Source organism: Furipterus horrens, unplaced genomic scaffold, assembly GCF_987537825.1.
Source record: "Furipterus horrens unplaced genomic scaffold, mFurHor1.1.pri manual_scaffold_6, whole genome shotgun sequence".
Taxonomy (NCBI): domain Eukaryota; kingdom Metazoa; phylum Chordata; class Mammalia; order Chiroptera; family Furipteridae; genus Furipterus; species Furipterus horrens.
In genome coordinates this window covers 15,554,111-15,581,297 of record NW_028327176.1, presented here as the reverse complement: position 1 = coordinate 15,581,297, position 27,187 = coordinate 15,554,111, and the positions used below count along the sequence as shown (strand labels likewise).

The 27,187-nt window shown below is 39.3% G+C and overlaps 1 protein-coding gene across 3 annotated transcripts in view; it reads right to left on the bottom strand.

Moving 5' to 3' along the window:
* RBKS (ribokinase) overlaps window positions 1–27,187 on the bottom strand; it is a 75,120-nt gene that overhangs the window by 47,215 nt on the left and 718 nt on the right. For all 3 annotated transcript variants that reach the window (XM_090280188.1, XM_090280186.1, XM_090280187.1), the window contains exons 2-4: window positions 7,441–7,573; window positions 2,529–2,592; window positions 1,534–1,596 (exon numbers count right to left, since the gene is read on the bottom strand). In XM_090280188.1, coding sequence (XP_090136314.1) covers window positions 1,534–1,596; window positions 2,529–2,592; window positions 7,441–7,452 — 139 coding nt within the window. In that variant the 5' untranslated portion in view covers window positions 7,453–7,573. The remainder of the gene's footprint in view (window positions 1–1,533; window positions 1,597–2,528; window positions 2,593–7,440; window positions 7,574–27,187) is intronic.

Genomic DNA, 27,187 nt, shown 5'->3' with positions numbered 1-27,187 from the left:
CCTCTGAACACAGAACACATGCTGGCCTCTCATCTGACCACAGATGTGTGTGTTGGCCACAAGGAGGACTTAATAAAGTGGGGAAGGTTCAGCATAAACCCGGTCTTGGTACTGGAAAAATCCGAAGTACTCACACACTGAAAGGCAGCACAGCTCCTTCCTTTTCTCCCTCAGTGACCTCACTCTCCCTGCTAGAGACAGCTGCTGTGGCTGCCTGGCTGACCCCTGAGTCTACATTTCTGGCCTGGCTTTGGCTGATGAGCAGCAAGCCCAAGACACAGCTGTATGGTGAACGCTGCCATGTGGTTAGCTCCATTCATGCCTCAACTAAACTTGTCAAAACTGACCTCCTTACTTACCTTGCTCCTCTTTTAAAGGAGCTATCACCTCTAGGCATTAGTATTAGCTCTTCTTCGACAATCTATACTCTTGAGGGCATTACCATACACTATAAACCAGACAAATCTACCATACTAGGCACTTAATACACAGTATTAAATTATATCTTTGCATGAAAATGCAATATTTTGTACACAGATAAGGAAGAAACAGAACACGAAGATATCCCTAGAACACAAAGAAGAGATTTAAGGCAGGGAATGAGCTGCTGATGGCAGCAATAATTACCTAAGAGGTAGCTTAAAGTAATGAACACAGGCTATTGTTAGAATAAAAACTCTAATCTACTGTCTTTAAGTGGAACACTGTTTTTTCTTTTTTTGTTTTGTTATCACAACTTTGGGATCACTAATGTTAAAAATATCATGTCTTCTGTGAGAAATGATCTTGTGAAGCTGCATTATAAGTTAAAGACGTGTTGTGACAAACCCTAATTTAACACAGTGCATGCTGACCACCCATAATGCACCAGGTTCTGTGTCCTAGGTGGCCAACAAAATGCTTCTGAATATTAATTCTGATTTTAAAAATCTTATACTTAAATTGGTGGCAGAAATTATGAAAACTTTACTTGAGGATAAAGGGAATCACTCTTTTCAAAGATAAATGTTTCATTATTGCAAGGCCTTGTGACAGACATAGTTGTATATATAGACTTTTGAGATTTGATTGCTGTTTAAAGAGCAGACAAAATTGAACGCTTAATGATAAGTTAGAAGTAATTAGTTGCTGCCATTTGCTCAGTAAATATTCTATAAATATGATTCATCAACTTTCTTTTGCACCTATCTATTTACATTTATTTACCTGGTGTTACTGAAATGACAGATGTAAATGGCTTTTAGAGACAAATATCAATTCTGAGTTCACATGAAAAGTAATGGTAGTTATAGGATATAAATATTCTTTTGAGGTGACTATATTGGATGGACAATTTTATATTTCAATGATCAACCTGGAATGTGTTAAAAAAAAAAAAAGGGAAGCATTTATATTTAGTTTGGAAAGACCATGCTTTAGGCTGGGTGGGTATGGTAAGAGATCCATAAGATTAGGATAAAAATTGATGTCTCTGCTCTAGTTCTGGAAATAAACCGTCTTATTAAATGACACTTCAGTATGCAAAACACATACCTTCTTTATTGACAATTATTGAAGCAGTTCCTGTAGCAGCATCTTCAGTCTGATATGTAAATTCTAAAAGAAAAAAGGAATTAAAATCACATATACACAGCCTGGCATGGGTAATTTATTTTAACAATCTGAATGCATCACTAATCCTTAGAAAACTTTTTTAACCTTTAACCATCTGGAATGATAAAAAAGAATTAAGTAATTAGTGCTAATTTATACTCATCACCTATGCAATAAGGAAAATAGGAGTCTTTATACTTAGCTGCACCTTTTCTCTACATTAGCAACAACCCAGCAAACCACCCCCGCTTCCAATTCCTCCCAGTTATTCACAGTTGTATTCATATGCATTTTCTACACTACCATATTTCTTCAGTGAAAGAAATGACAGACTTGAGATGAAAGACTAAAGGGCAAACCTATAAAATCAACGCGTTTGTTTTTCTTCATTCTCATAACCTTCGCGTCTTATTAAGAATTAGGGCCTGGCATGTAAATGGTAATGCTGATCGGGCAGCCTTTTGCAGCAGCGAAGACCCTTGAACTGGAGCCAAAGGGCTGCATTCTAGTCTTGGCTGTGGCTCCAACTAGCTGTGTGATCTTGGACAAATGCAGAACCTCTCTGGCCTTTGGCTTTCTTTTTTTGTGAAATAATAGCATCAGCCTCAATAGTTTCGAAAATAATTTCCAGCTATGATACTCAATGACTTTTCTTAACTATCTTTTGGGAATGTAGCACCTATTTTCTCTTGTTGCCCACTTTTGAAACATTTCCACGAGATGAAGATTTGTAACCTCCTATTGTTTTATTCCCATCTGGAGGAATGTACATGAAAGAATTAACCGTACGCTGTTTAAGCAAGACTAGACAAAGCTGTGCATAAAAATTCCCTGGCCACCAGGGGAAGATCTAATAATTCTATTCAATATTCAACTTTTCTTATAATCGATCACAGAAATTATGAAAACCAACTTTAAAAAAGATGAAATTTTACCTGTAGAAATATCATTCTGTTTTAAGTTTTCTACATAATCATTGCCAAAAGAATCTTTGCCAACCTGTACCAAAGAAATGATGAACGTTAGATCTTTTACATTTAGTAAAATGCTGCAGTGCAGTTTTTAGAATACTTAGCATTTTGAAAGGGCATATCTGCACAGTACTTTATAAACATTAACTAATTAATCTTCTTAATGTAAGTTGAAAGACTTGATTTCAGCCCAAAGAATTGTTACATACTAATGTTCTACTTATATCTTGCCTAAAATGTGAAGCATTTAATGATTCTCACTAGTTCTATAGGTTCACTCTCATTTTGATCTGCTCATGTGAAAATTCCTACTGAGACAGAGCCGTCCACCATCAACAGTTCTCAATATGTATGAAGCATCTCAGTTGTTCGTACTACACTATAAATGACGGCATCTTTGTAATGACTTGCTGGTGTTTTAGAATCCTCTTATCTTCTCCCCTAATGCTGACATGGAGCACAAAGAGGAGAGAACATAAAAACCCTCGCTGGCCTGACTGTAGCTCAGCTGGTTAGTGTCGTCCCGATATACCAAGGTTGCAGGCTCAATATCGAGTCAGAGCACACACAAGAATCAACCAATGAATGCATAAATGGAACAACAGATTGATATTTTTTTCCTCTCTCTCTCAAATCATTAAAAAAAAAAAAAAAAAAAAAAAAGCCCTAGTTAACCTGGTAGAGTGGAATTCTGTTGTTTGGCACCCTTGCGTGCGTGCACTCTCTGGCGGGCAGGAAACCAGTAGTTCTCAGCCTTAGCTGCTCCTCAGTATCGCCTGAGGAGCCTGTAAACATCCCGATGCCCAGGTTATACCCCAGACCATTCAATCAGACCCTCTGCAGGTGGGACCGTGGCACACTCCCCAGGTGACTGCAATGTGTGGCCTCCAGGCGAGGATGATTGGTTGCAGGATTAAAGCGGGAATGTCTGTATAAAAGAAATGAAGAAGGAGAGCACAGCCTGCCTGGTATTGGGCTGGTATGTCAACTAAGTGGGGGCGCGCAGAAGCGTGACCTGCAGAATCTGCTGGGGGCGAGGAGGCCATCATGGTCCAGCCTTGGAATCAAGGTGCTGTGAAGCCCAAAAGAGTACTTTGGCTTGTATTTGCTGACTAGTCTCATTTTGATGTGGCCAAGACTTGCTCCTCCTTGCTTATCTTGCCACTATCCTTCTAAAACTCATATTTGGCAAAATTAGTTGGGTTTATGTTTTTCAGAGTGGTCAGTAGAGGCACTATTAACTTGACATTGTCAGTAGATTGTGCTAAAACATTATATGAGTACAATATATTAATGTCTATTTCCTTGCCTCAACAATGAGAACTTGGAAATCCTCCCCTCGCCTCCACTTAATCATACCTCGCCTGTTTTTCAAGCATCAGCTTAAGGCCTACCTTTCCTATTTACCCGTGGTTAATCTCCTTATTTACCCTGGCTGGTTTGGCTCAGTGGATTGAGCGTCGGCCTGCGAGCTAAGTGTCGCTGGTTCGATCTTCCAGTCAGGGCACATCAGAGAAGGAAAACTCTGATTCCAAAAAACCTCCGCTGCCTTGCGGCATACCTCTTCAGGGGAAAGGCTAAGGGAGTAAACCCCGACAGAAAATCCGGAGCCGGAGTCCCTAAGGCAGTTTGACGTTGTAGTCAACACCGGCAACTCCTGCGGCGCACCTGAAGCCAAGCTGTATTGACTCCGTCTTTCCCTTGGATCCTTCAGCTGCGAAGAGAGGGGGGGTCCGCTGCATGGGCAACAGCAGACCCTCCATATTACCCTGCCCAGGCTCTGTAGCTTCAGCTCCACTGGAGAGGACACTCCAGCGTCATCGCAAGATGTTGATTCAACACGGGAGGAGACAGATACCGTGTCACTCCCGAGTCGGACTGCACAGCCATTCTCGGCGGTGCAGATAGACTCTTAAGAAGCTACACCATCGTCTCTCGAGACGGACGGCTGCCGACGGATAATCTCCTTATTTTCAGAACTCCTACAGCATTCCTAATGGGTACTATCTAATTAAGCATTTAATTGAATAGCATCTTATATTGTTTGCCTAAACAATCTTCCTTAAACCTAGTCTTCCTAAAAGCTTTTTGGAGACTAGCTTAGCATACATTTATCCATCCTTAAGCCTTGTGCATTAAAGGTATTTTATAAGCATTTGATCATCTTAGCTGCCTGTCCATTTTCCTTGGACTTATTTATCATGCTTAAAGGGACACAACTGTAGGCACCCGTACTGTTCTAGTTGTGGCTACAGGATGGTTTGGTCCAAGGTTTTGCTCCTAACAGCCTTCTTGAAGGCACTCCAATACTCTTTCAGCAGCAGCAGTAAAGTAGGTACGTCTGGGCAGAAAGACTCTGGGAAAACGGCCCAGTGTGAGGTAGCCTGTGTGTGCCTATTCCAGGTGACAGAGTTCAAGTCATCAGCGGCTATGGACAGCCACTCACACTCAAGCTAAGGTAACTCACAGAAGCCCAGATGCTCTTCGGGAAATCCCAGGTTCAGTTCTACCCCGAATATTGTAGCGTTGCGCTGTTGGATGGAACTTTCTGCAATGGTGAAATATTCTATATCTCTGCTGTGCAATATACACTTAAATGAAGCAGTGTGATTGAGGAACTCGATTTTTAATTTAATTTTAATTACACATAAATCTAAGTAGCACACGTAGCTAGTGGGTACTGCGTTGGACGATGCAGCCGTAGAGAGATGTGAATTAGGGTCACGGAAAACAAAAGGGCTGCGTTTCCTCCAGGGAAGGGTACTGAGGTGCTTCCTTCACTCTTACCACAGGGAAGGCTCTCGCTGCATTGAAGCAGAAGAGTCCAGAATGATGACCTAACGCTGAGGAGGGTAACTTCAGTTAAAACTATCATAATAAATATCTAATTTCAAAATGGTTGAGGAACGGGCTTGGAATCCTTGAATGCCAGGAAGCAGCCAGTAATTCCACCCATCAACATATATTTGGGGTAAACAGAACATAGAGGACCAACATATCTTGCCTGAAGTAAGATATCTTGAATATTCTGCTAAAAATGTTATCATAGATATTAAAACAGGTTACCGATTTTCAGTTAGAATACGTACACACAAATATAATTAACACTAAAACTAAGCTGTGACTCAAGACATTTTGTAACTTTCAGTGACTGAGGGCCAAAATGAACAGCAGGTTTAGGAGACTAAGCTGTATTTGCTGTCATGTAACAAAGCCCAGCAGCTGCTTTATAAAAAAATCCTCACCTGACGATATGTTGTTATTGATTTGAGAGAGAGAAAGGGGGTTGGGGGGAGACAGAGAGAAACACTGATCGGTGGCCCCCTGTATGCGCCCTGCCCAGGGACTAAAACTGCAACCCAGGTATGTGCCCTGGGGACATATCAATCAATTGGCAATTAGTTGGCAATTAATTGATGTTTTAAATCTATCAAGAGCTCAACCTTAGCAAATGAGGGTTTCTTACTCTGAATCTTGTGCTTGATGAGATGTTTTTGACCAAATAGCTGGATGAGAATTATGTTAATCATAAATTAGAAATAAAGCTATAGTTCATTAGTAGATGAAGTGATAATTGTATAATTTATACATCATTTAAAGACTCCCGCGGAGAAAAAGTGCTGTCTGTGATGGGAAGTGACATTTCAGAGAAATTTCGGTAGAATCGACCTGATTCACAGCACAGAGCTCATTCTTTTAAATTTCTCATATTTTTCTCTTATCCTCTACTGTGCAGGACCACTCTAGTTTTCCAAAAATAAGTAAACTATCTTGCCTGTTATACTAGTAATGATAGCACCTTAAAATTTCACTAAGGATGCAGAAGTTGAACCTTTGGCCGCCGATTTTGTCTGATTTATTTTCACATAATTTCAGTAGGTGGATGGCAGTAGGAATACTATATTTTACTTTTCATTACATACCTGAAAAAAAAAACTATGCCTAAAGACCAGTGAGGTGTAGTTCACTAAGGCCCGGATTCCTTTCTGGTCCGAGGTATAGCATCAGAGGAGAATAACTTAGGGATGGGTAAATTGCCGGTTATTAAACCAAGTTTCCAAAGGCTGTGTTGCTGCGGGAGAACCTGCTGAAAACACGACGACTCGTGCTGCTGTTTAGAAGCTGGACTAGAAAAACCCATCAGGGAAGACTGATTCTCCTCACTTCTCAAACTCGAGTTATAAACTCCTTCAATTCAGGGAGCGCGGCATTCAGTTATTTGAAGACTGCTGCTTCCCAGAGGACTCAGTGAGGTAGAAACAAAAAACAAGGAGCATTCCTTTCCCCTATTTAAATATTTAAGAAACAATGGACTCCTAAAGGAATTAAACAGGTATTCAAACAAGGACATGTACATGCATGCTAATAGCACTGCTCACTATAGCCAAAAGGTGGAATAGCCCAGGCAGCCACCAGCAGATAAATGGATACACAAACTGGGGCGTACACAATGGACTATTGTTCAGCCACAAAAGAAATGAAGTACTGACACATGCTATAAGGTAGATGAACCTTAAAAGCATTATGCTAAGTGAGAGAGCCAGACACAAAATGTCATGTCACATGATTCCACTTATAGGAACTTTTCAGAAATAGGTAAATCCATGGAGACAGGACACAGATGGGTGGTTGCCAGGGGCTAAGGGGAGGGGGAGATGGGGAGAAACTGCTTAATATAAGCAGTTTTATTTTGGAATGATGGGAATGTTCTGGAACTGGATAGAAATGGCAGTTGTACAACATTGTGATTGCACTAAATGTCACCGACTTGTTCACTTTAAAATAGTTAAAAAATATATAAAAACAATGAGTTCGAGTCTTAAAGCCATATTCCTACAATATCTTTCTAACAGTCTCCACTGTACTTTCCACTTACCTTGCACACCATGGACGTCTTTGCTCCGAGTCTAGCAGCTTGGACACACTGGTTGGCGCCTTTCCCACCAAAGCCAATAAAAAATTTATGTCCGTGGATAGTTTCTCCAGTTTTTGGTAGACGAGAAGTAAGACTATCATAATTTAAAAAGAGACAAAAAAGAAAAGCACATTGGTAACTGCAATCAATTTAAGTTCTTCGGAAGAGAGAGGGAAGGCTATCTGATGGAGCTCTAAGCAATCAGAACTCTAGGCAAGCAGAAGCAGGGAAGAGTAGCTTTTCCTTTAAGACAACATTCAGTAGTCTGCATCACTGTCTATAACGCATCTGCTTGACAGAATTGCTCTCCCCCACTGCCCTGCGCTACCATAACTCTACTTCAGATGACAGTTCCTAGCGTCTGTGCTGCATCAGGGTTGTCACAGGTGCCTGCTTTCCATCTTGGGGAACTCTTGGAACAAAGTAACTTCATATCCCCGCTTCTCAATGCCCAGCACAGAGCTTTATTCACAGTGGGACTTAACAAATGGGACCGAGTTAATGTGTGTTTCTGTCCAGGTTAATCGGGTCACTTTAGTAAGAAGCAGGAAGGGTACTAGGATTCTGGCAACCATGTTCAGGACCGAAGGAGAAGAGAGAAGTTGCAATTCCAGGCAATAAAGAATCTTGCTGGCTTCCTTGAGGGTGGGCTGGGAGTGTGGTATTTAGATGGCAGGTTCAGTTTTTCATCCTAATCCATCCTGTATGGTAGGCATTTCTGCACTGACTCAAAAACAGCACCCATTTTAAGAAATGAAATTTTTTTTTATTGTTCTATTACAGTTGTCCCAATTTTTCCCCCGTTGCTCTCCACTGCCCCGTCCCCCCACCACGCTCCCACAGTCACTCCCTGCACTGCTGTCCATGTCCATGGGTCACTTATACTAGTTCCTTGACTTGACCCTTCCTCTTCTTTCCTCCCTTCTCTGTCTCCACACTCCCCTCTGTCACTGTCAGTCTGTTCCTTGTTTCCATGACTCTGGTTCTATTTTGCTCATTTGTTTGTTTTGTTCATTAGGTTCCTATTATAGGTTAAAAAGTGAATTCTAAAGAGCTAAGTTTAGTTTTAAATTTTTACTACAGAAAAACCCAAACATATAAAACTAGAGAAAATAGTATATTGATTTCCCTTATACCTGTCACCCAGATTCAACTATTGTCAACTCATAATCAATCTTGTTTCGGTCTATACCTTCATCAGCTTCTCCAAGAGGGGAAGGTTTTCACTGACAGGCTATTATTGACATGTTACTGCCTAATGAGGACAGCATTAAATGAGGGAAAAAGTAAAAGGTTTGCTCCAGTGTATGATTTTCATAACATAAAAGGTGGAAAATGTGAGGAAACAAAGTCTTTGAAGGACAGAAGACTTTAAAATGGAGGAGTTCTGGGTGGAGGGGCCAGTGAAGAAGAGGGGCTCAGAGGCATGAGGACTGGTTGACTGGCCACATAGAAGTGGGACAAGGGCCCGATGGAGTACCTGAACAGACAGGAAGTGCGACCAAAAAGGTTAATTAGCTTTAGGCAGGAAAGAAAGGCCATAAGAGATGGTAAGTCAACTGAGAACCTACCTTGTTTTAGTATATTAGAAATCCATATTCATTTCCCACATAGGCTGTGATCTCTCCGAAACCAGTATCTTATTATGTTAGAATAACAGAATAATGCCAATTCCTATAGGTCACTAACAACCTGTTCACAGTGGGATGCCATATGACTGTTGGCAAGGACATATGATTGTATCAGTAAAGACCAAGTTTGACCTGTGAACCTCCTTTATGTAGTTCTAAGTCACAATAAATTGAGCGAAACTACTCCATTCCCTAGCACTGCAGTCAAATATGGTTACTTGAGATTCAAGAGGTTCATCAATAATTTGAAAACATCCCACTCCACTCCTCCCCTTTTCAATTCTATTTTTACCTTAGATTCTAAATGCATTTATAGTACTGATGGAAAAAAATATACATCTACAAGGTTCACTTCTGAAAAAGGTACTCAATCAAGAGAAAAATGGTTTTAATGTAATGTTATTATCCTGTCATTTAATTTAGCAATGACAAGTGATGATGAGATTTTGATTTGCATCAGAAATCTTAAACATTTTAGGATTCTGTTATGAACAGGCAATGATGAGTAATCTGTGTGATTGAGTAACTATGTGAATTCTTGGCTTATTGATGCTGCAACAAACAACATTCATAACAACTTTAAAAAGAAAAAAAATATCCAATGGGGCTAAAAACATGCCAAATAATTTAATTAGTAAGACTGTCACTAAAGAAACTTATGACTTCCACTGTATTTCTCATATACTTAGATCTGGGTCACCATTCACTAGTTTGAACCAAGCGTATTTTTATTATCAACTGCAGGGAATCATAAAAAATATATCACCATATTATCACTGGGATGTATATGTATGTGGGGGGTGAGTAAAATCGGATACAGCACGTATGTTTGACGTGGGAGCAGATGGCTGGGATTTAAACAACGTGTATTAACACAAGCACTGTACAGATTTAGCCATCACTGAAATCCCTCAGTCCTTTGGAATTTTATTTCCTTTTCTTTTCCTTCTGCATCTTTGCCCTACTCTTCTCTCTTTCTTCCCTCAATTGTAGACTTTCCCTGCATGCGGATAGGGACCAAGTCTGTCGTGTTCCCCATTTTACCTACGGTGCCTGCCACTTAACATGGGGTTAACATTTGCTGACTGAACAAATCTTTTTAAGTGTCCTCCACCCCAAAATATGATTGCAGGAGATCAGGACACATCACCCTGAAATATGCCGCTTTGGCATATTGATGATTTTGAGCTCTAGGCACTTGAGAAACAGCAAATGCAGGCCAAAGCTTTCTCTGTAGTACTAACCTTAGCTGCCTAAAGGCAAATCCTCCGAAAGAAACTCAGTTGTTGCCAATCCCTTCCCTGGGGGTTGCATCAACCAGGGAACATTGACTCTTGTCAGAAGAGAGAGACCAGAAGTTGACACCACACCCAGACAAACTTGGTCACAACCATCAGATCTGCCATCTCTTCCAAGGCCCCATTCACCTCTCCTAAGTCATTTACTCTCCCCTAACAGGCCTGCCTCCACCTCCCCTTTGCCTATTAAAACAGAATTTAATCCTGATTTTGAAGTCACCTTGGGAAGTTAACTCATTTTTTTCCCGGGTTTCTCCCATGTATTCCTGAGGGATACATGTTAACAGACTTTTGTTTGCTTTTCACTTGTTAATCTGCCTTGTATTACAGGGGTCTCGGTCAAAGAACTTAGAAGGGTAGAGGGAAAATTATTTTCCTCTCCTACATCTCTTTTCCATGTCTGCTTTGTGTAGTCTCCATTCTTCTGAGTTGAGGCTCTGGAGGTGTTGATGAATGGGAAGGAGGAGGAGACTGGCAGGGATGATCGTTCAGTTGTCTGGCAATGACAATTCTAAGTTTTACCAGACTGTGCCCACTGCATTCCCAATGTTAGCAGCATTCCTTGTCTATAAGCAAGAACTCCAATTAGAGCTCATACTATCATTCCTTCATCAATGCATTAATTCAACAAATGTCAAGTAAGTGTTTTCCAATGTACCTTCTATAGGGCAAAATCAACTTGCTGACAATGGGTGAAACCTAACCACAATGTGGGTAATACATGAGTTAAAAAAACAAACACAGAATGAGGAAATCAATGTTCTGATTCATGTTTTTTGAAGGAAAAGATGTACGAGGTCTGTCCAGAAGGTATCCAGCCATGTAATATGAAAAATAGAGACATTTATTGAAGAAGATATAAGATACAAGAAACATTGTACATAGGACAATGATGCTCAGTCCCCTTCAAAGTAGGCACCTTGGGACCTCACACAGTTCTCCCAATCATCATCAGCTGTCCCATCATATGTCCCTGAATCTCATCGACAGTCTGAAATCTCTTCCCTTTCAAATGTGATTTTAGTTTTTGGAAAAGGCAGAATTCCCAGGGCACCAAATCTGGGCTGTAGAGGGGCTGAGTGACCTGGGTGATTTGATGTTTCACCAAAAAACTGCATGAGACAGGATGCATGAGCAGGCATGTTGTCATGATGAAGCTGCCAATCACCAGTTGCCCACAGCTGTGGCCTGAATCATCTGAATAGTTTCTGTGGAGGAATGTTCAGGCTTTAATGCAAAATTTGATGCAGGTTTGTTGCTCTACTCACTCAGCCATTTTGAATGCGATGGCCACACAGTGCACACGCTCATTCAACAGTGTCTACTGCCCCCACTGACTAATACAGTAAAGTCGTCATTGTTCATGCATGTGCATTCCAGTCCACTCTCCTTGGCTGTCAGGTTACATCAATGTTGTGCAAACTGTTCTCCTTACGTTAACAATGGCTGGACTTTTTCTGGACAGACCTCATATGTATATGTTCTCAGATTATATGTAAATGCATAGCAAGTTCATGTTTTATTTCATATACTTATGCACATAAGTATAAGCAACAAGAACAGAGTTGTGTGTTATGGGAGACTACTTGTTACTACTTCAGAGTCATCTGTCCTCCCTGACTCTTTTTCCAGTCACCAGTTCTTCTGGGGCTCCAGCTGGCTTCTTGCAGGTGCAAGCTAACAGTACCTTGCGCAATGGCCCTCTCTTTCCACTTCTGGGTTTCTGTTTCTTTGTTACGGTTCTTCAGGCTGTCCTGCAGGACTGAACAACCAGTTGCCTGTATGGGTGGCCAACTTGAACATGTCAAGCATCTTCTTATGGGTGCTTTCCATGCCTCTGCTTCACTTTCTCTGTCCCTTGCTCTTGGTCCCTGGATCAGAGTCTTGAACAGAGTATGTACACTTAAGTCTTTGTCTTACACTCTGCTTTCTGTTGGACCCACATTAAGACAGCTTATTCCTTATGTATTTTTTTATAAAAGTAAATGGAGAGTGGAAAATGGAATGGAAAGCAACGAGAAAATTAGTTACAAACTGGCGGAAGCATTTCCCAATTATAAATTCTCATTTACTTTAAATTCAGCTTTGCTATCTTTTTCCTTTAATGAAATCATGGAATTAAGGTCCAGTTCAAGGACCTGCATGAAGCACCATCTCCTGGAGGAAAGCATTACTATGATTTGCCTCAATTCAAATATGAGGTTTAGCAAGGTGCTAACGACAGACAAATGAAAGGGCTCAAAGCTGGAAAATAAAGGAAAGCAGTATTGGTAGAAATACCCTGTTGTTAGCATTTACAAATTTAAAGTAGGGTAAATTTCTGAATGAGGGAGAAAACCAGCCCTAAGAAATATATTTGAATTTAAGACGTATTCATAGCTTTAGGAAGGTCAGCACACGTCAGGGTTGGACAGAAGGAAACGGCACCGACAACTGCTCAGAGATGGCCCCACAGTCTCCTGGGCCACGAGGGGCAGGAGGCCGGACCCATTTACTGATTGTATTACCTTTGACAGCTCTTCCCTCTTTGAACCAGCTTCTTCTCTTGGAAAACAGGTTTAATAATACTTGTCAACTCCTTAAATGCCTGGGTTTTGTGCTCTGAGTTATTTCACTGACAGGTGTTAGCAGAACAACTTATCATTGCTTTTAACTTCCTGACAATGATGTGCTTGTTACAGATTCTCAGAGATGATTCACAGTCAAGAAAGGAATGACCTGGTGAAATAGGGATGAGAAGGGTTTCGACCAAAAAGGTCACACTAATACTGGCTCCAGCCCAAAGGCAAGGAATATGCTGCCTTTTGCCTTCCATCCTTTCTCCTGGCTGCAAGCTTCTGACACACTGCACAACTAAAATAAGGATCATACTATTAGCTCTGACCCAATTAAAATTCATTACGCTCATTTATTATTCCTGCTGCCTGTGCTCGTCACCCGTATCTGTGCTTCTCAGCATTTGTGTATGTCAGATTTACAAGGATGGGAGTAATTTCCACACCAAGTTAGTATCTGTTTTACTTCTGTAAAGAGGTAAAAGAACTTAGCCTCCCAACGAAAACTTCATTCTGTGCTTCCTAACCCTAAATTTGCAGACATATTTGCAGATTCATTCAAGGAAATGAAACATGAATTATGCTTGAAACAGTTCTTAACTGAGTGTGATGTCTAGCTGATCTTTTCTGGGCTAACAAGTCTGTGGCTAGAGTCATTTTGTCTGAAGATGTAGCTACTCTTGAATTTATAGAACAGAAAAAACAATACTCCAGCCAGAAGTGGCCAGCCTTTCAGAGTGTCACATCCTTGACTCTTACTCATCTAAATTTCGCTTTCGTGTGAATAACTGTGCTAGGCACTGGGAGCGCCAGCAAGATGAGTCCGTCATGGTCTCCTCCCATGTCACGGTCTTCCGTGGCCTACTTCATCCACACCTCTGCTCAAGTGTTGCCTCTTTGGGACTTCCCACCCACCGTACAGGAGACACCCCTTCCTATTTTAATTTCTGTTAAGTATTCATTCATGCGTTCTGGCAAGAAACACTAGGTTTCTGGATCAGAGACAGCCTTTTAATTACTCAGAGTTGCATTAGTTAGTTCTCTATATCCCAATCCTGATCAGGTGACGAGATGAAAGAAACCTCAAAATAATGAATTTTTGGAGTTTTTATAGGATGGCTGACACAGCTGCTGCTCCTCCTTCCCTCTGGGGTGGGGCTGGGGAAGGTGGAGAGGAAGTGGGAGGGAGTGGGGAAGGGGAGAAGAGGACCTTCTGACCTTGGTTGTGTAATATAAATACATCCTCTCAGGGGAGCGGAGGGGTAACTCTCTAGGTTTACAATCTCTAGAATGTAAATCAATGTGTCCAAAGGAGAAGTCTCTAAATCTCTCCAGAGGTCTGTGCCTTCCTAGGTTCGCCTTTCAAACATTCTTTAATTTGGGCGCCAGCAATCTTTGCTCAGAAAGTCCTGAGCACGCCGAAATGTGAGGACACTCATGGAGTGCTCCAACAGTTTTCTTCATAGCAGCATCACTACCCAACATTACAATACTCATTTCTTTCTTTCCTCTTTTCCTAGTTGCTTTCGGATTAATTGTATTTCATCTTCACTTTGGTGTGTTATTAACTCTACCACTTTTTTCTATTTTTTGTAGGAGTGATTGACCTAGGGTTTATTATAAGCAGCCTTAATTTATCAGTTTATTTTCAAACATGCCACTTTACCTATAAATGTAATTTATTTTACAACAATATTCTTCCATTTCCTCTTCCTAACTTTTGTGCTACTGTCATACATTCTACTTCTATATGACATAAACTTTACAATATGGTGTTATTATTTAAACTGTCACTTTTTAAAATATTTTAATCCTCACCTGAGTATATATATGTTTACATATATATATATTTTACATATTATATATATATGTGTGTGTGTGTGTATATATATATATATATAGAGAGAGAGAGAGAGAGAGAGAGAGAAACATCAGTTGGTTGCCCTGACCAGGGATCAAACCTGTGACCTTTTGGTGTATGGGATGACTCTCCAACCAACTGAGCCACCCGCCAGGGCATCAGTCGCCTTTTAAAGAAATTAAGAAATGAGGAAAAAAAGTCTTTGTATTTACTCACGTATTTACCATTTCTGGGGCACTTCATTCCTTCGGGTGGATCTGGTTTCCACCTGGTACCTTCGTGGTCCCACCTAAAGAACTTCTTCAATGTTTGCTGTAGTGCAAGTTTCTGGTGATCAGTCCTTTCAGCTATTGTTTTTCTGTCTTTATTTCCTCTTCATATTTGAAGGACATAAAATTCTATGCTGACAGTTGATGTTTCAAGCACTTTAAAGATTTTTTCTGGCTTGCATTGTTTCTGACGAGAAGTCTGTGACCAATCTTTGTTCCCCTGTCTGTAACGTGTGTTCTTTTCCTCTGGATGGTTTTACGAGTTTCTATTTACGGTTGGTTTTCAGGAACTTGACTACCTTGTGCTTTGATGTGGTTTACTTTATGCTTATCCTGCTTGAGGCTCCTTGAACTTCTTAGATCTAGACAGTTACAGTTTTCATAAAATTTGAAAAAAATTTCAACCATTATTTCTTCAAACTTTGCGTCTTTCCTACTCTCTCGCTTTTTAGGCTCCAATTACTCATCTGGCAGACCACTGTGTATTTTGTACGGCCATTTCTTCTCGATGCTTCACTTTAGGTAACGTCTGTTCCTGTCTTCAAGTACAGTGGTCCTTTCTTCCGTAATGTCTCCTCTACTGATAAGTGCATCAAGTGAATCTTTCAGATATTGTATTTTTCATTTCTTAAACCTCAATGTGGTTCTTTTTACATCTTCCACTTTTCAGTATATTCATGCTTTTCTTTAAATCACTGAGCATACTTTTAATGGCTCTTTCAAAATCCTTTCTGCTAATTCCACTGTCACTGTCACTTCTGTCAGTTTTGACTGACCTTTTCCCCCTTGGTTATGGATCACATTTTTCTGATTCTTTGCATGACTAATAAATTTTGATTGGATGCTGATTATTGCAAATGTTACATCGTTGAATGTCTTAATTTGTTGTTTCCGAAGGGTTGAACTTTGTTTTTTTCCTTCTGGGAAGTTAAGTACTTTGAGGATCTGTATGATTCTTCTGAAGATTGTTTTTGAGATTTGTTAGTAGCCTTTACTTTAGGGCAAGTTCACCCTTCTACTAAGTTGTGGATCTTCTGGGATCTCTACCTAATGCTCCAGGGGTTCAATGTCTCTGGCTGGTTAAACTCAACACCTCCCATTCCTGTATGATTTCTGAGAAATGTTCAGCTCAGAACTCCCCAGTAGTTGTCCAGCTTTGTGGAGTTTCTCTACTATTTCCATTTAGTACTTAGTAGCAGACTTAAGAGGACTCCTATTCAGATTTCTGGACCTTTCCCTGGTTAGCTTCTTCCATTCCTGTACACGTTCCCATAAATTCCAGCTGCCTTAGTCTCCCTAAGCTATAAACTCAGTTTTCTCAACTCACTGATATTGCCCTGATTTCCTTGTGTTCCTCCTCTCTGGGCCATGGTCAAAAATGGGCCTCCAAGAATCATCTTATTCGTTACCTTTCTCTTCCGGATAACACACCTGCTCAATATCTGAAATAGCTGCTGCATATCATATATGTCCCATTTTCTAGTTGTTTATGGTGGGGAGGTAGTTCTGGTACTAGTTACTCCAGTGTGGTCAGAAGTAAATATTTTTTTAATGAATGCTCTACACTTTAAAAGACATTTATTTATAGTTGGGATGACATATACCTATGTACATGATAAATCATATGATAAGGTGAGGGCAGGGCAAAAAGGAGAAAAGCAAACCAGTTATTAAACAGGAATATGGTCACTAATGGAGACAAAAAGAGACCACATCTTTCTTCCTTCTTAATAAGTGGGATAGAGGACTGACTATAGAAGGTGCCAGAAGAGGCATTTATGTTAAAATATTAAAGATATTCTTAAAAACAAAAATACCATCTAGTGTGAACTAATTTCTTGAATAAGTATATGTATATATATGTGTGTGTGTGTGTGTGTGTGTCCTTATACCCAGCTGAGAAAAGTCTGAGAAAGGATAGAAACTTGCACAGGGAGGTACAGAATGAGCTAATTTTAGAACTACAAGCTGCAAAAGGAGAGGGCAGGAGAAATATATGTGTGTGTATTTGGGGGTTTAGGGAGTGAGGATTGGCATATAAGGTATGTGGGAAAATCAGGATACAGAAATATAGAGCAGATAAGGAATTGGTGAGACTAAAGCATTTATCAAAATTCCTGATGAAAAGTCTTTTAATTCACTGAAGACAAGTGATGTATGAAATGACAAATAACTGCAAAATCAATATTTTATTTTCTAGTTTGCAATTATTTTAGTAATTTTAAAATTCCAAAATGACTTCTGTCACCATGCTGTCATTATCTAGGCTACTTCCTCCTGCCATCTGTTGGTGTAGGCTAAAGAAATACAAATAGAATTAATTTTATCCTAAGCAAAATATAATTAGAAGGATAAATCAGCATACAAAAATGTATTCTAAAACCAATTATTACAAATTTTAATTTATCTACTATTTTTGGGTTTTGGTGCTTATGCTTCTTTTGCATTCCCAACATCATGAATTATCAAGCACTGACTTATTATAGTTGAGCTTCACAATACATTTGTAATATGTGTTAATGTAGGCCTTAGACTCTGTTTTAGGGAGAAAATGGTAATTCAAAACAGCAATGGCTAATTAAAATGTACGTTAGCTGGTAGGTGGTTGAGTCTAATTTTAATTCAGGTCCTATGATTCCATCGCTAGACTCTAAATTTAAACCATACTATGCTACTTTCTTTGATAATCAGCTTTCTTGTAATTTTATTTTTAATGAAAACTTTTAAGATCTACCTTCTTAGCAACTTGCAAATATGCAAGACAGTATTATTACCTGTAGTCACCCTGCTGTATAATACAACCCCATGACATTTATTTTATAACGGGAAGTTATCAAACAGTACCTTTTGACCCCCTTTTACCTGTTTTGCCCACCCTCCCACCACTTGTCTCTGGCAACCACTAACTAACTGTTCTCTGTCTTACTTATTTCACTTAGCATAATGCCCTCAGGGTCATCCATATTGTTGCAAATGGCAAGATTTCCTCCTCTTTTATGGCTGAATAATATTCCATTATGTGTGCGTGCATCACATTTTCTTTGTCCCTCTGTCCATTCATCCGTTCATCCATCTATCCATTGATGAACATTTAGGTTGTTTCCTATCTTGGTTATTGTAAACAATGCTGCGATGAACACAGGGGTGAATGTATCTTTTCCAGTTAGTGTTTTTGTTTTCTTCGGACAAATACCCAGAGAGAGAACTTGCTGGAGCATATGGTAGTTCTACTCAAAAAGTTTTGAGGAACCTCAATACTGTTTTCCACAGTGGCGGCACCAATGTCCAGTCCCACCAACAGAGCACAAGGATTCCCACTTCTCCACATCCTCACCAATGCTTACTAGTTTTTGTCTTTTTGATAATCATTCTGACAGGTGTGGCGTAATATCACATTGTGGTCTTGATTGGCATTTCCCTAATTATGGATATGAAGCATCTTTTGGGCATCTGTATATCTTCATTGGAAAAATGTTCATATTTTCTGCCCATTTAAAAATCAGATTGTTTGCTTTTTTTGCTATTGAGGTGCATGAATTCTTTTTATATTTCGGATTTTTTCCTTCTTAGTTTTGACTAAAATGTTGGACAGTCAGTATATATATAACAAATATTTGCTTAACATTATTAATTTGAGCATAAAAATTAACAACTCTTTATTAAAAAGGACCTATATAGTTCATTCCATCCCTCTACTTCTTTTGGCTGTGGCACTAAGTGATGTTACAATGGAGACAGTGGTGGCCTCCACTGCAATGTCATAATAGATTAGTGCTCATTCTTCAAATCTTAGTAATATTTCAAATCTCTTTTTATAGCTGATTCTCTCCGCCTGGGAAGTTCTCTCCCTGTTTCTGTGCTGATCTTATCCATATGCATCTGCCTTCTAGCAATCTATGCATGTTTCTCTCATAGCATGTATTACATTCACTTCTGTATTGCTGTGGCCTAAGACTGTGCCTAGGTACACTATGTGTCCAATAAACATCTGTTAAAATATGTAACCTACAGAATACACCCACTGTACCAGATACCATTGCGTGAGTGTTTATCATAAGATAAATACTGCACTAAGCACTTTATGACCACGAAATCACTTAACCCTTACAATAACCCCATGAAAAAGTTATTACTTCTATTTCCATTTCACAGACAAGGAGAATGGGAATGAGATTAAAAAACATACCCAAGTTTACCGAGGAGAAGATGGCACAGCCAGGATTCAAACCAAGGTTGGTCTGACTCCAAAACCCATTGTAATATATTATCCACAAATGTCCTTAAAGCCCCTTGGACCTATCTATATTTCATGTTTTTATAATTTCTTGTGTAATCTCTGCTAGCTATGCTCCTGAAGAACACTGGAGTTTTGCAAGCTGAACTAAGATGCTAAGATAGAAAGACCAAATAAGATGCTTCTTTCCCTAGAGTTGAGAAGAAATTAAGTTGATGAACAGAATGTTCTCAATTTAACTTTTCTTTTTAAACCCTTGGGCTCACTACTGCGTAAATTACAACTTAATAGAAGAGAAACTGTAATTTTGTGTGAAATATGAATCTAGTTAACTTAAACTTAATATTCTATGGTAGTCCACAAAAACGTCATGACTTCCTTGTGCTGTACAACCTTAATGGTTTGATAAACAGTATTCTAAAGAGTTTATTGTAAAATAACATGTTTGAAATGAATCCAGATACATCAGAATTCACATTAAGTGTGAATGGATTACATTCTTCAGATAAAAAACAAAAAAATTACAGTCATAAAAAAGAAACAGAACCAACAAAAAGACTAAATCCAGCTATGTGCTCTTAATAAAACAAACACCTAAAACATAAGAACAGAGAAAGTCTAAAATAAAAAGATGGGGAAAGGTACACCTGGCAAATATTAACTAAAATAAATCCAGATAACTTTACCAATGTCATCCAAAGTAAAAGCTTAGAGTGAAGAAAGATAAAGATGATTGCTACCTTTACCAAAGGATCAAATTGAGCAGCAAAAGGTTCTAATTCTAATACAACTAATAAAATAGTACACATAGCCCTGATTGATATGGCTCAGTTGGCTGGGTGTCGTCCTGCAAAGCAAAAGGTTGCCACTTTGATTCCTGGTCAAGGCACATGCCTAGGTCGTAGGTTCATTCAGTCCCTGGTCAGAGGACATACGGGACGTAACTGATCAATGTCTCTCTCTTTCTCCCTCCCTTCCCCTCTGCCTAAAAATAAATAAATAAAATCTTTAAAAAACAGTATATATACATGTGTGTATATTTTACATACACACACACACACACACACCCTTTTGAGAAATTGACAAATTTACCATCATGTTTGGTAATTTTAACACAATTCCTTACGTAATCAACAGATCAATCAGACAAAAAGTCAGGGTAGCCTAACAAACATATATAAAACACAATGACTAACATTATCAAATAATAATTTTTCTAATGTATACATTGACCTCCTTGTTGTTCACTGATCATAAGAAGCATGGTCCCACTTCAGGGCCTTTGCATATGGAGAAGACCCAGGTATCTGCATGGCTTGCTTCCTTTCCTCCTTTATGTCTTTACAAAAATCAGCTAGATACTAGGCTATACATTAAGTCTCTTCAAATTTCAAAGAATAGTCTGTTTAGAAAATATTTTCTGACCTTAATAGGTTAAGTTAGAAGCTAATAATAAAAAGATAAGTTAAAAAGCTCCATATGTAAGAGATTAAAAAATGCTTCTAAATATCTGATGGATCAAAGACATAATAATGGTATTTAAGAAGGGGTGAAAACTAAATTATAATATAGTGGTCCCTTCCCCCAGCCCTGCCAAAAAAAAAAAAAAAAAAAAAAAAATCACAAAGCATAGAATACTTCTGTTCCATAAGATGAGATTCTTTCTAAGAACTCTACTTTCTATGTCTTGTCAATTTGGAAAAGCTAACTGTCAGCACCACTGTTTGCTCATAAAGGACCAGAAAAGTAATGCTTGATTCATGCCCATCTGTACTTAACAGATATTTTCAACTATTTTATCCTGTTAATACTTCTGTAACCTTTTTCCTCTTCTTTATCCCCATTGCTACTGTCCTGGTTCTGGCCTTCATCATCTCTTGTGAAGACTATTGCTTTACCTTTCAAACGGGTCTCCCTGTCTTCAAGAAGAATGAGATAGAGAGCAGGCTGACAGCTCCGGGGTGGGGGTGGGTGGGTTGGGGCCTTAGAGGGATTGAACAAAAAAAAAAGAAAAAAAGAAAAAGAAAGAACTCATGGACAAGGACAACAGTGTTGTGATTGTGGGGGCAGTGGAGGTAGAACAGGGCATAGGGAGGAATAAATGGTGATGGAAAAAACACAAGAAAATATAACGTAAAAAAATGAAATTAAAATGAAAAATGAATGCCTTTGGTGCCTTCAAAACATTGCCTTCTTTTAAACCTGCCTTTGGCCCTGAGTGAGCTATGTGACATTTGACCACCTCCCTCCTGCACTCTGAGCTTGTCGCTGGCCCCCAGGGCCTACAGAATAAACCCAAGCACCGCAGCACGGCTGATAAGGACTTCCGTCAACATCTTACATGCTACAGACCCAGTGGCTGCTGTCCCCAGCACACCTCGTGTGCACACACATCTGTGACTCCCTTCCTCTTATTTGCTGGGCTAGCATCTGCTTATTTTTCAAGACTTGACTCAATAGGCATTTCATCCAGGAACTTTTTCCTGTGTTCCCACAGAACCTGTAGGTACTTACGACATCATACTACAGTGAACTATTTTTCTGTCTGCCTTCTTCCTTGGCCTGTAAGTTCCTAGGAATGATGCCCATGTTTTACTAATTGCAGTATCCTAGAACTTAGTGCAGGGCCAGTATTTCAATATTATATACAAGTAATCAATATACTGGAGCCACTTTCTTCCCACAGCCCTCCTTACCTCACTCTCCCAAGAATATAGACACAGGGCACAAAGAGCTGGCAAAGGAGTGGATTAGAAAGGGATTGTTTAGTCATACCACACAGTACATGCTCTTCGTCTTGTGTAATGTACTTTTTAACATATTTTCTTTGAAGGGACCAAATGAGCAAATTGTCCATGAATGATTTCTTTGGATATCAGTGAATTCAGTTGACAGAAACATGTTTAACTAAATACTAATTTAAATATTGACTGGTAACCAATAAGCAACTTTCAAGACTGATTTAAGGGGTAGAAAGAATAATAAAGGATATTATATTCCTCTAATATTGGGAAAGCATGATACTTTTTGGATCAATATTCCTTTGGCTCTTGTTTTCCTGAGACTGTGAGTGCAAAAGATTCTTATGTTCTAAATATGAAAAGTCAAGAGGCTTCCGGTGCAGTGCAGGTTACAGGTCACTGTAATATGTCAAACACATTCTAGGTGCAGTATAAACTTTTGGCTGTTTTTTTTTTTTTTTTTTTTTTTTTAATACCATAGGTTCAATGTTTCATCTACTTTGGATCTAAAAGCTTCTAAATTCACTTATTCCACTATCCAATTAAAATCTTTTGAGAACTGAGCAATCATTTCCTGACTTGCCAAGGATTAAATTTGGATGCTTGGCCAAACACGAGTCTTATCTCTCAAGCCATCACTTTTAATTGGAGCATGTAAAGGGATAACATAGGGTTTTAGCTGACATCACGGACTATTGCCATGGAAATGTAAACATGGGTTTCCATTAGACTTGTCTCAGAGCAAGTGATAGTGGTACAGAGAGGCTGGGACACAGGAGATAAATTATGTAAAAAAAAGTATCCTCTAAATGTTGGAGTGCCCCAAGAGCTCAGAGCCTCTGTGAGCTCATCCTGCCTCATGGGTTTAAATACCAACTATGCAATGATTCCACTCAAATTTATATCTGCAGTTGGACCTCTCCTCTAAACCCCAACTCATATATCTGTCCTCTCGACGACTTCGGCTGGATGTCTTTATAGGCACCTCAAATCTCACATGTCCACCCTAAGCTCCTGGTGGTGCCCTCTACCTACCCAGCTTGCTCTGCTCACAGGCTTCTGTATCTCAGCAAAGGTAACTTGCCCTTCTGCCTGCAGAGGCCATAGAACTTGGAGTGATCCTTGACCTATCTCGTACTCCTCAGCAAATCCTGTCAGCTCTTCTCCCAAAATACAATCAATACAATGCACTGCCTTCAAGCTACCATCATTTCTTGCCTAGATTACTGCGATCACCCTGAACTGGTCTCCCTGCTTCTGCCCTTGCCTTCCTTCAGTCCATTCTCACACGTCGCTCCCAGGGGGATTATATTAAACTTTAAGTCAGATTATGTCACTCCTCTGCTCAAATTTGCCAATGGATTTTCATCCCATTCACGTTATGACCCAACATCCTCTAATCATCAATACTCTTCTTCAGCGGCACTGAACCCGCTCAGGCCGTTGCATAAGGGGAGCCCCAGGCATCTGCATGGCTTGCTTCCTTTCCTCTTTTATGTCATTACTCAAAATCAACTTCTCAGTGAGGCTTTCTCTGGCCAGTGATCTAAAATGACTACTCCCACCCCCCTTTTGTGCTTTATTTTCCTCCTTTGCATTATCTAACAGGTTATGTATTTAACTTACTTCTACAGATACTGTCTCTTTCCCCAGGATGTAAATAAGCTCCACAAGGCAAGGATTGTTGGCTGTTTTCTTTTTGCTGTATCCTTTGCACCTAGGAAAAGTGCCTAGCACATAGTATAGAATCAATAAATATCTGTTGAATGAATAATTGAAAAAATGTGATAAATGTCATAAGAAATAAAGATTATTAGTGAAAGCATGATTAACCAAGGCCTGTGAGCCTGATGTCAAAAAAAAATTCATTTGTCATTGGGTTTTCATGGTAATTTGTCTTTGGAGGAACTGACTTAATTTTCCCCAAGGACAGGTTTGATTTAGTTTAGCAGTGTGGAACTTCAGAGACAAGTGTTCACAAAGAAGGAAGAGGTTGATGACAAATACAGGTAAGTATTAAATAATGTTCACTATTTGCCATTTAAGGTGAGCTAATGACTTTAAAAAAATTATTAGTACAGAGCTTATTATTCATAAAGAACTAAAATTAGAAATGAATTAAAAAAAAGTTGCTCGTTGACCGAATTAGCAGTGTCTGGCACACAGTAATGTAATATATAAAGTGAGTTAGACTTGGATACCATCCAAGAGGGCTTAGTTATTATAGTAGTTTTATTTCTAGTGACTCTACAGTACAGGCATAGGCTTCCAGGCCTGTTACTGTTAAACTTAGAAATAAAATAAGGAATGGTAATGAAGATATTATCTTTAGACCTGAAAATTATAAATCCTTAGTTGTTACTCCTTATATAGCTTACAAAGTAAACGGTTAATAAATATACAGACTATAAGCTCTCAAGTGAACTGTAGAGGAAACGGGCAATAAATACTAGACAGAGTTAGAGGTAGAATGACATAATGGAAAGATAAAGATTGGGAAGCCCGGAGTCCAGCTTTCACTATGCCACTATTGGCTGTGTGATTTGGGGTGAGTTGTGTAACCTCTCTTAGTTACCTCATCTGTAAAATGCAGATGATGTCCTGATAGGCTTCAGTGATCCTCTAAGTATTACAAACTTTTTTGACTTTGTTTAACCACCGTGATAGGCAGAATAATGCCTCCCCACCGGTCACCCTGCACCCAAAATGTCTACATCCTAATCCCTTGAATTTGCATATGTTATGTTACATGGCAAAGGGTAATTAAGGTTGTTAATAAGATGCCTTAACATAAGCAGATTATCCTGGATTATCTGTTTGGGTCCAGTCTAATCACAAGGGTTCTTACTATATAGAAGAGAAAGGCAAAAGTGTGAGTGTGAGAAAGACTTGACTGGCTTTGAAGATGGAGGAAGAGGCCATGAGCCAAGGAATGTGTGCAGCCTCTAGAAATTGGAAAAGGCAAGAAAACTGATTCCCCCCGTGAGCCTTCAGAAAGGAATACAGCCCTACAGACACCTTGATTTTAGCCCAGTGAGATCTGTGTCAGACCTCTGACCTCCAAGACTGTATTAAATTTGTATTGTTTAAGCCATTAAGTTTGTGATTATTTGTTACAGCAACGATAGGAAACTAACACAATTATGCTATGTATCATAATTAGCAAAGCTGGACTCAAGTTCATCACAGATGCAAGGTTTTAACTAAAATACTATACTCAGGTATTTTGTGTAAGATCTTCAGAGGCAGAAAGTACGTAGTCAGAAACCATGAGAAGTTTGTAGGAAAGTCATGGGAGAGAGTCTATAGGAGAATAAAATTTTAACTAGTGATGCAGGTGAAGAATAGAAACCTTTTATGAAGGAAAGAAGATAGCAAGAGAAGAGACATTAGAAGGGTAATACGTATACCTCAGTTTACTGATCTATAAACTGAAGGGCTGGGATAAATAATTTCTAAATTCCTCTAGCTCTGACATGAGATAGTAAAACCCTGACAGATGCTAACATGGGTCTTAAAACCCCACCCTCCCCAAAATTAAAAAGTAAAGATTTTATTTATTTTTAGAGAAAGGGGAAGGGAGGCAGCAAGAGAGGGTAAGAAACATCAATTGATTGCCTCTCGCACGTGCCCCGACCTGGACCAACCAGGATGATGGAACCCACAACCCAAGCATGTGCCCTGACCAGGAATTGAACCGGGGACCTTCTGCTTTGCTGGATGACAGCCAACCAAATGAGCCACAAGGGTCAGGGTAAGAGTACTGATTTTAGGAAGTACTATAATTATCTTTAATGTCTGATGGTCAAGCTTCACAGAAAACTCTGCCTTAGATTAACAAGAAAGTGGCTCTGAATTTTAACCCTGACACTCTTGTTTAGGGAGGTTGTTTGGGAAAATTGTTTAGCTTCTGTACTCCTCTGCCACATCACCTGTGGTGAAAGTATAGCTACATGGGTTTTCTAAGGAGTGAATTATTTTAGATATCTAAAGGTTATTGAAGGTTTATTCCTTAGGTAACAAACTTTCAATATATTTGATCAAACTATTTCTAATAGGAAACATATGCCCTACTTTTATATAAAGTTTAATGGGTACCATATTACTTTTTCTTGAAGAGTCATGTTACTAACATCAATTACTGTAGTGGGCTGCGAGCCAGTGATGCTCTGGAGGGCAGGCAGCAAACTGTGGCCTGAAGGCTGTTTTTGCAAGGCTTGGGGGATAGGAGTAGTTTTTGCATTTTGAAAGGGTTGTTAAAAAAAAAAATGTGACCTAGACCCTAAATATTTACTATCTGGCCTTTTACAGAAAGGTTTGCTGACTCTCGCTCTACAAAAAGATGTGTACGCCTCTTCACAACTAGATTGAATGTTATGCTGCCACCAAAGAAAGCACATCTGTCTTGGCAGTGTCTGACAAGGTAGCTCAGATGTTTGTGGAAAAACAAAGGCTACGGACATTTAAAATTCTTTTGTTGCTTGTGGTTACACGTTCCCATTCACTTTCAGGTCTCTGGCAATCGGGTATCTGCCCCCAGCAGTCTCTTCCCTTTCTACTCTCCTCTTTTCTGATTTCAGCCCGGATACATGAACTTATACACATTTTAAGCTATGTATTGTTAAACTGGTTATGGGAAGACGCTCAAACTACTTTCCAAATAAAACACAGGTGGTTTGGTGCAGGGATGTGGTGACTTATTTTGATTGTCCCAAGTCTTTGTAGTATTCATTTCTAGGTTCTCTGCTATCCTTCGGAGAAGCAAGGTTGCAGGACAGATGAGGTCTTACTATAGTAGGGCCTGATCATTAAAACATTTTTTTATAATATAAAAATAGCATTATGTCTGAAAAGCTATTTACCAAAATATTAAACTGAAGCAATATGAATATTTTTTTCTTTTTTACAACGAATACTCCTTTTATAATCAGAAAATCCACTTTCTTAAAAAAACAAGAACAAATTGAAAGGCTCTCTTCAGCTAACCTCACCAACCTAACTCAATTATTTCCATTTTGCCTATTTTCTTTCATTATTTGATCACTTTTAAAAATGGCTTTAAGTATTGTGTTTCCCGGTTTTTATTTTAACTCACACTTGGGTTGCCATGGGTAACCTA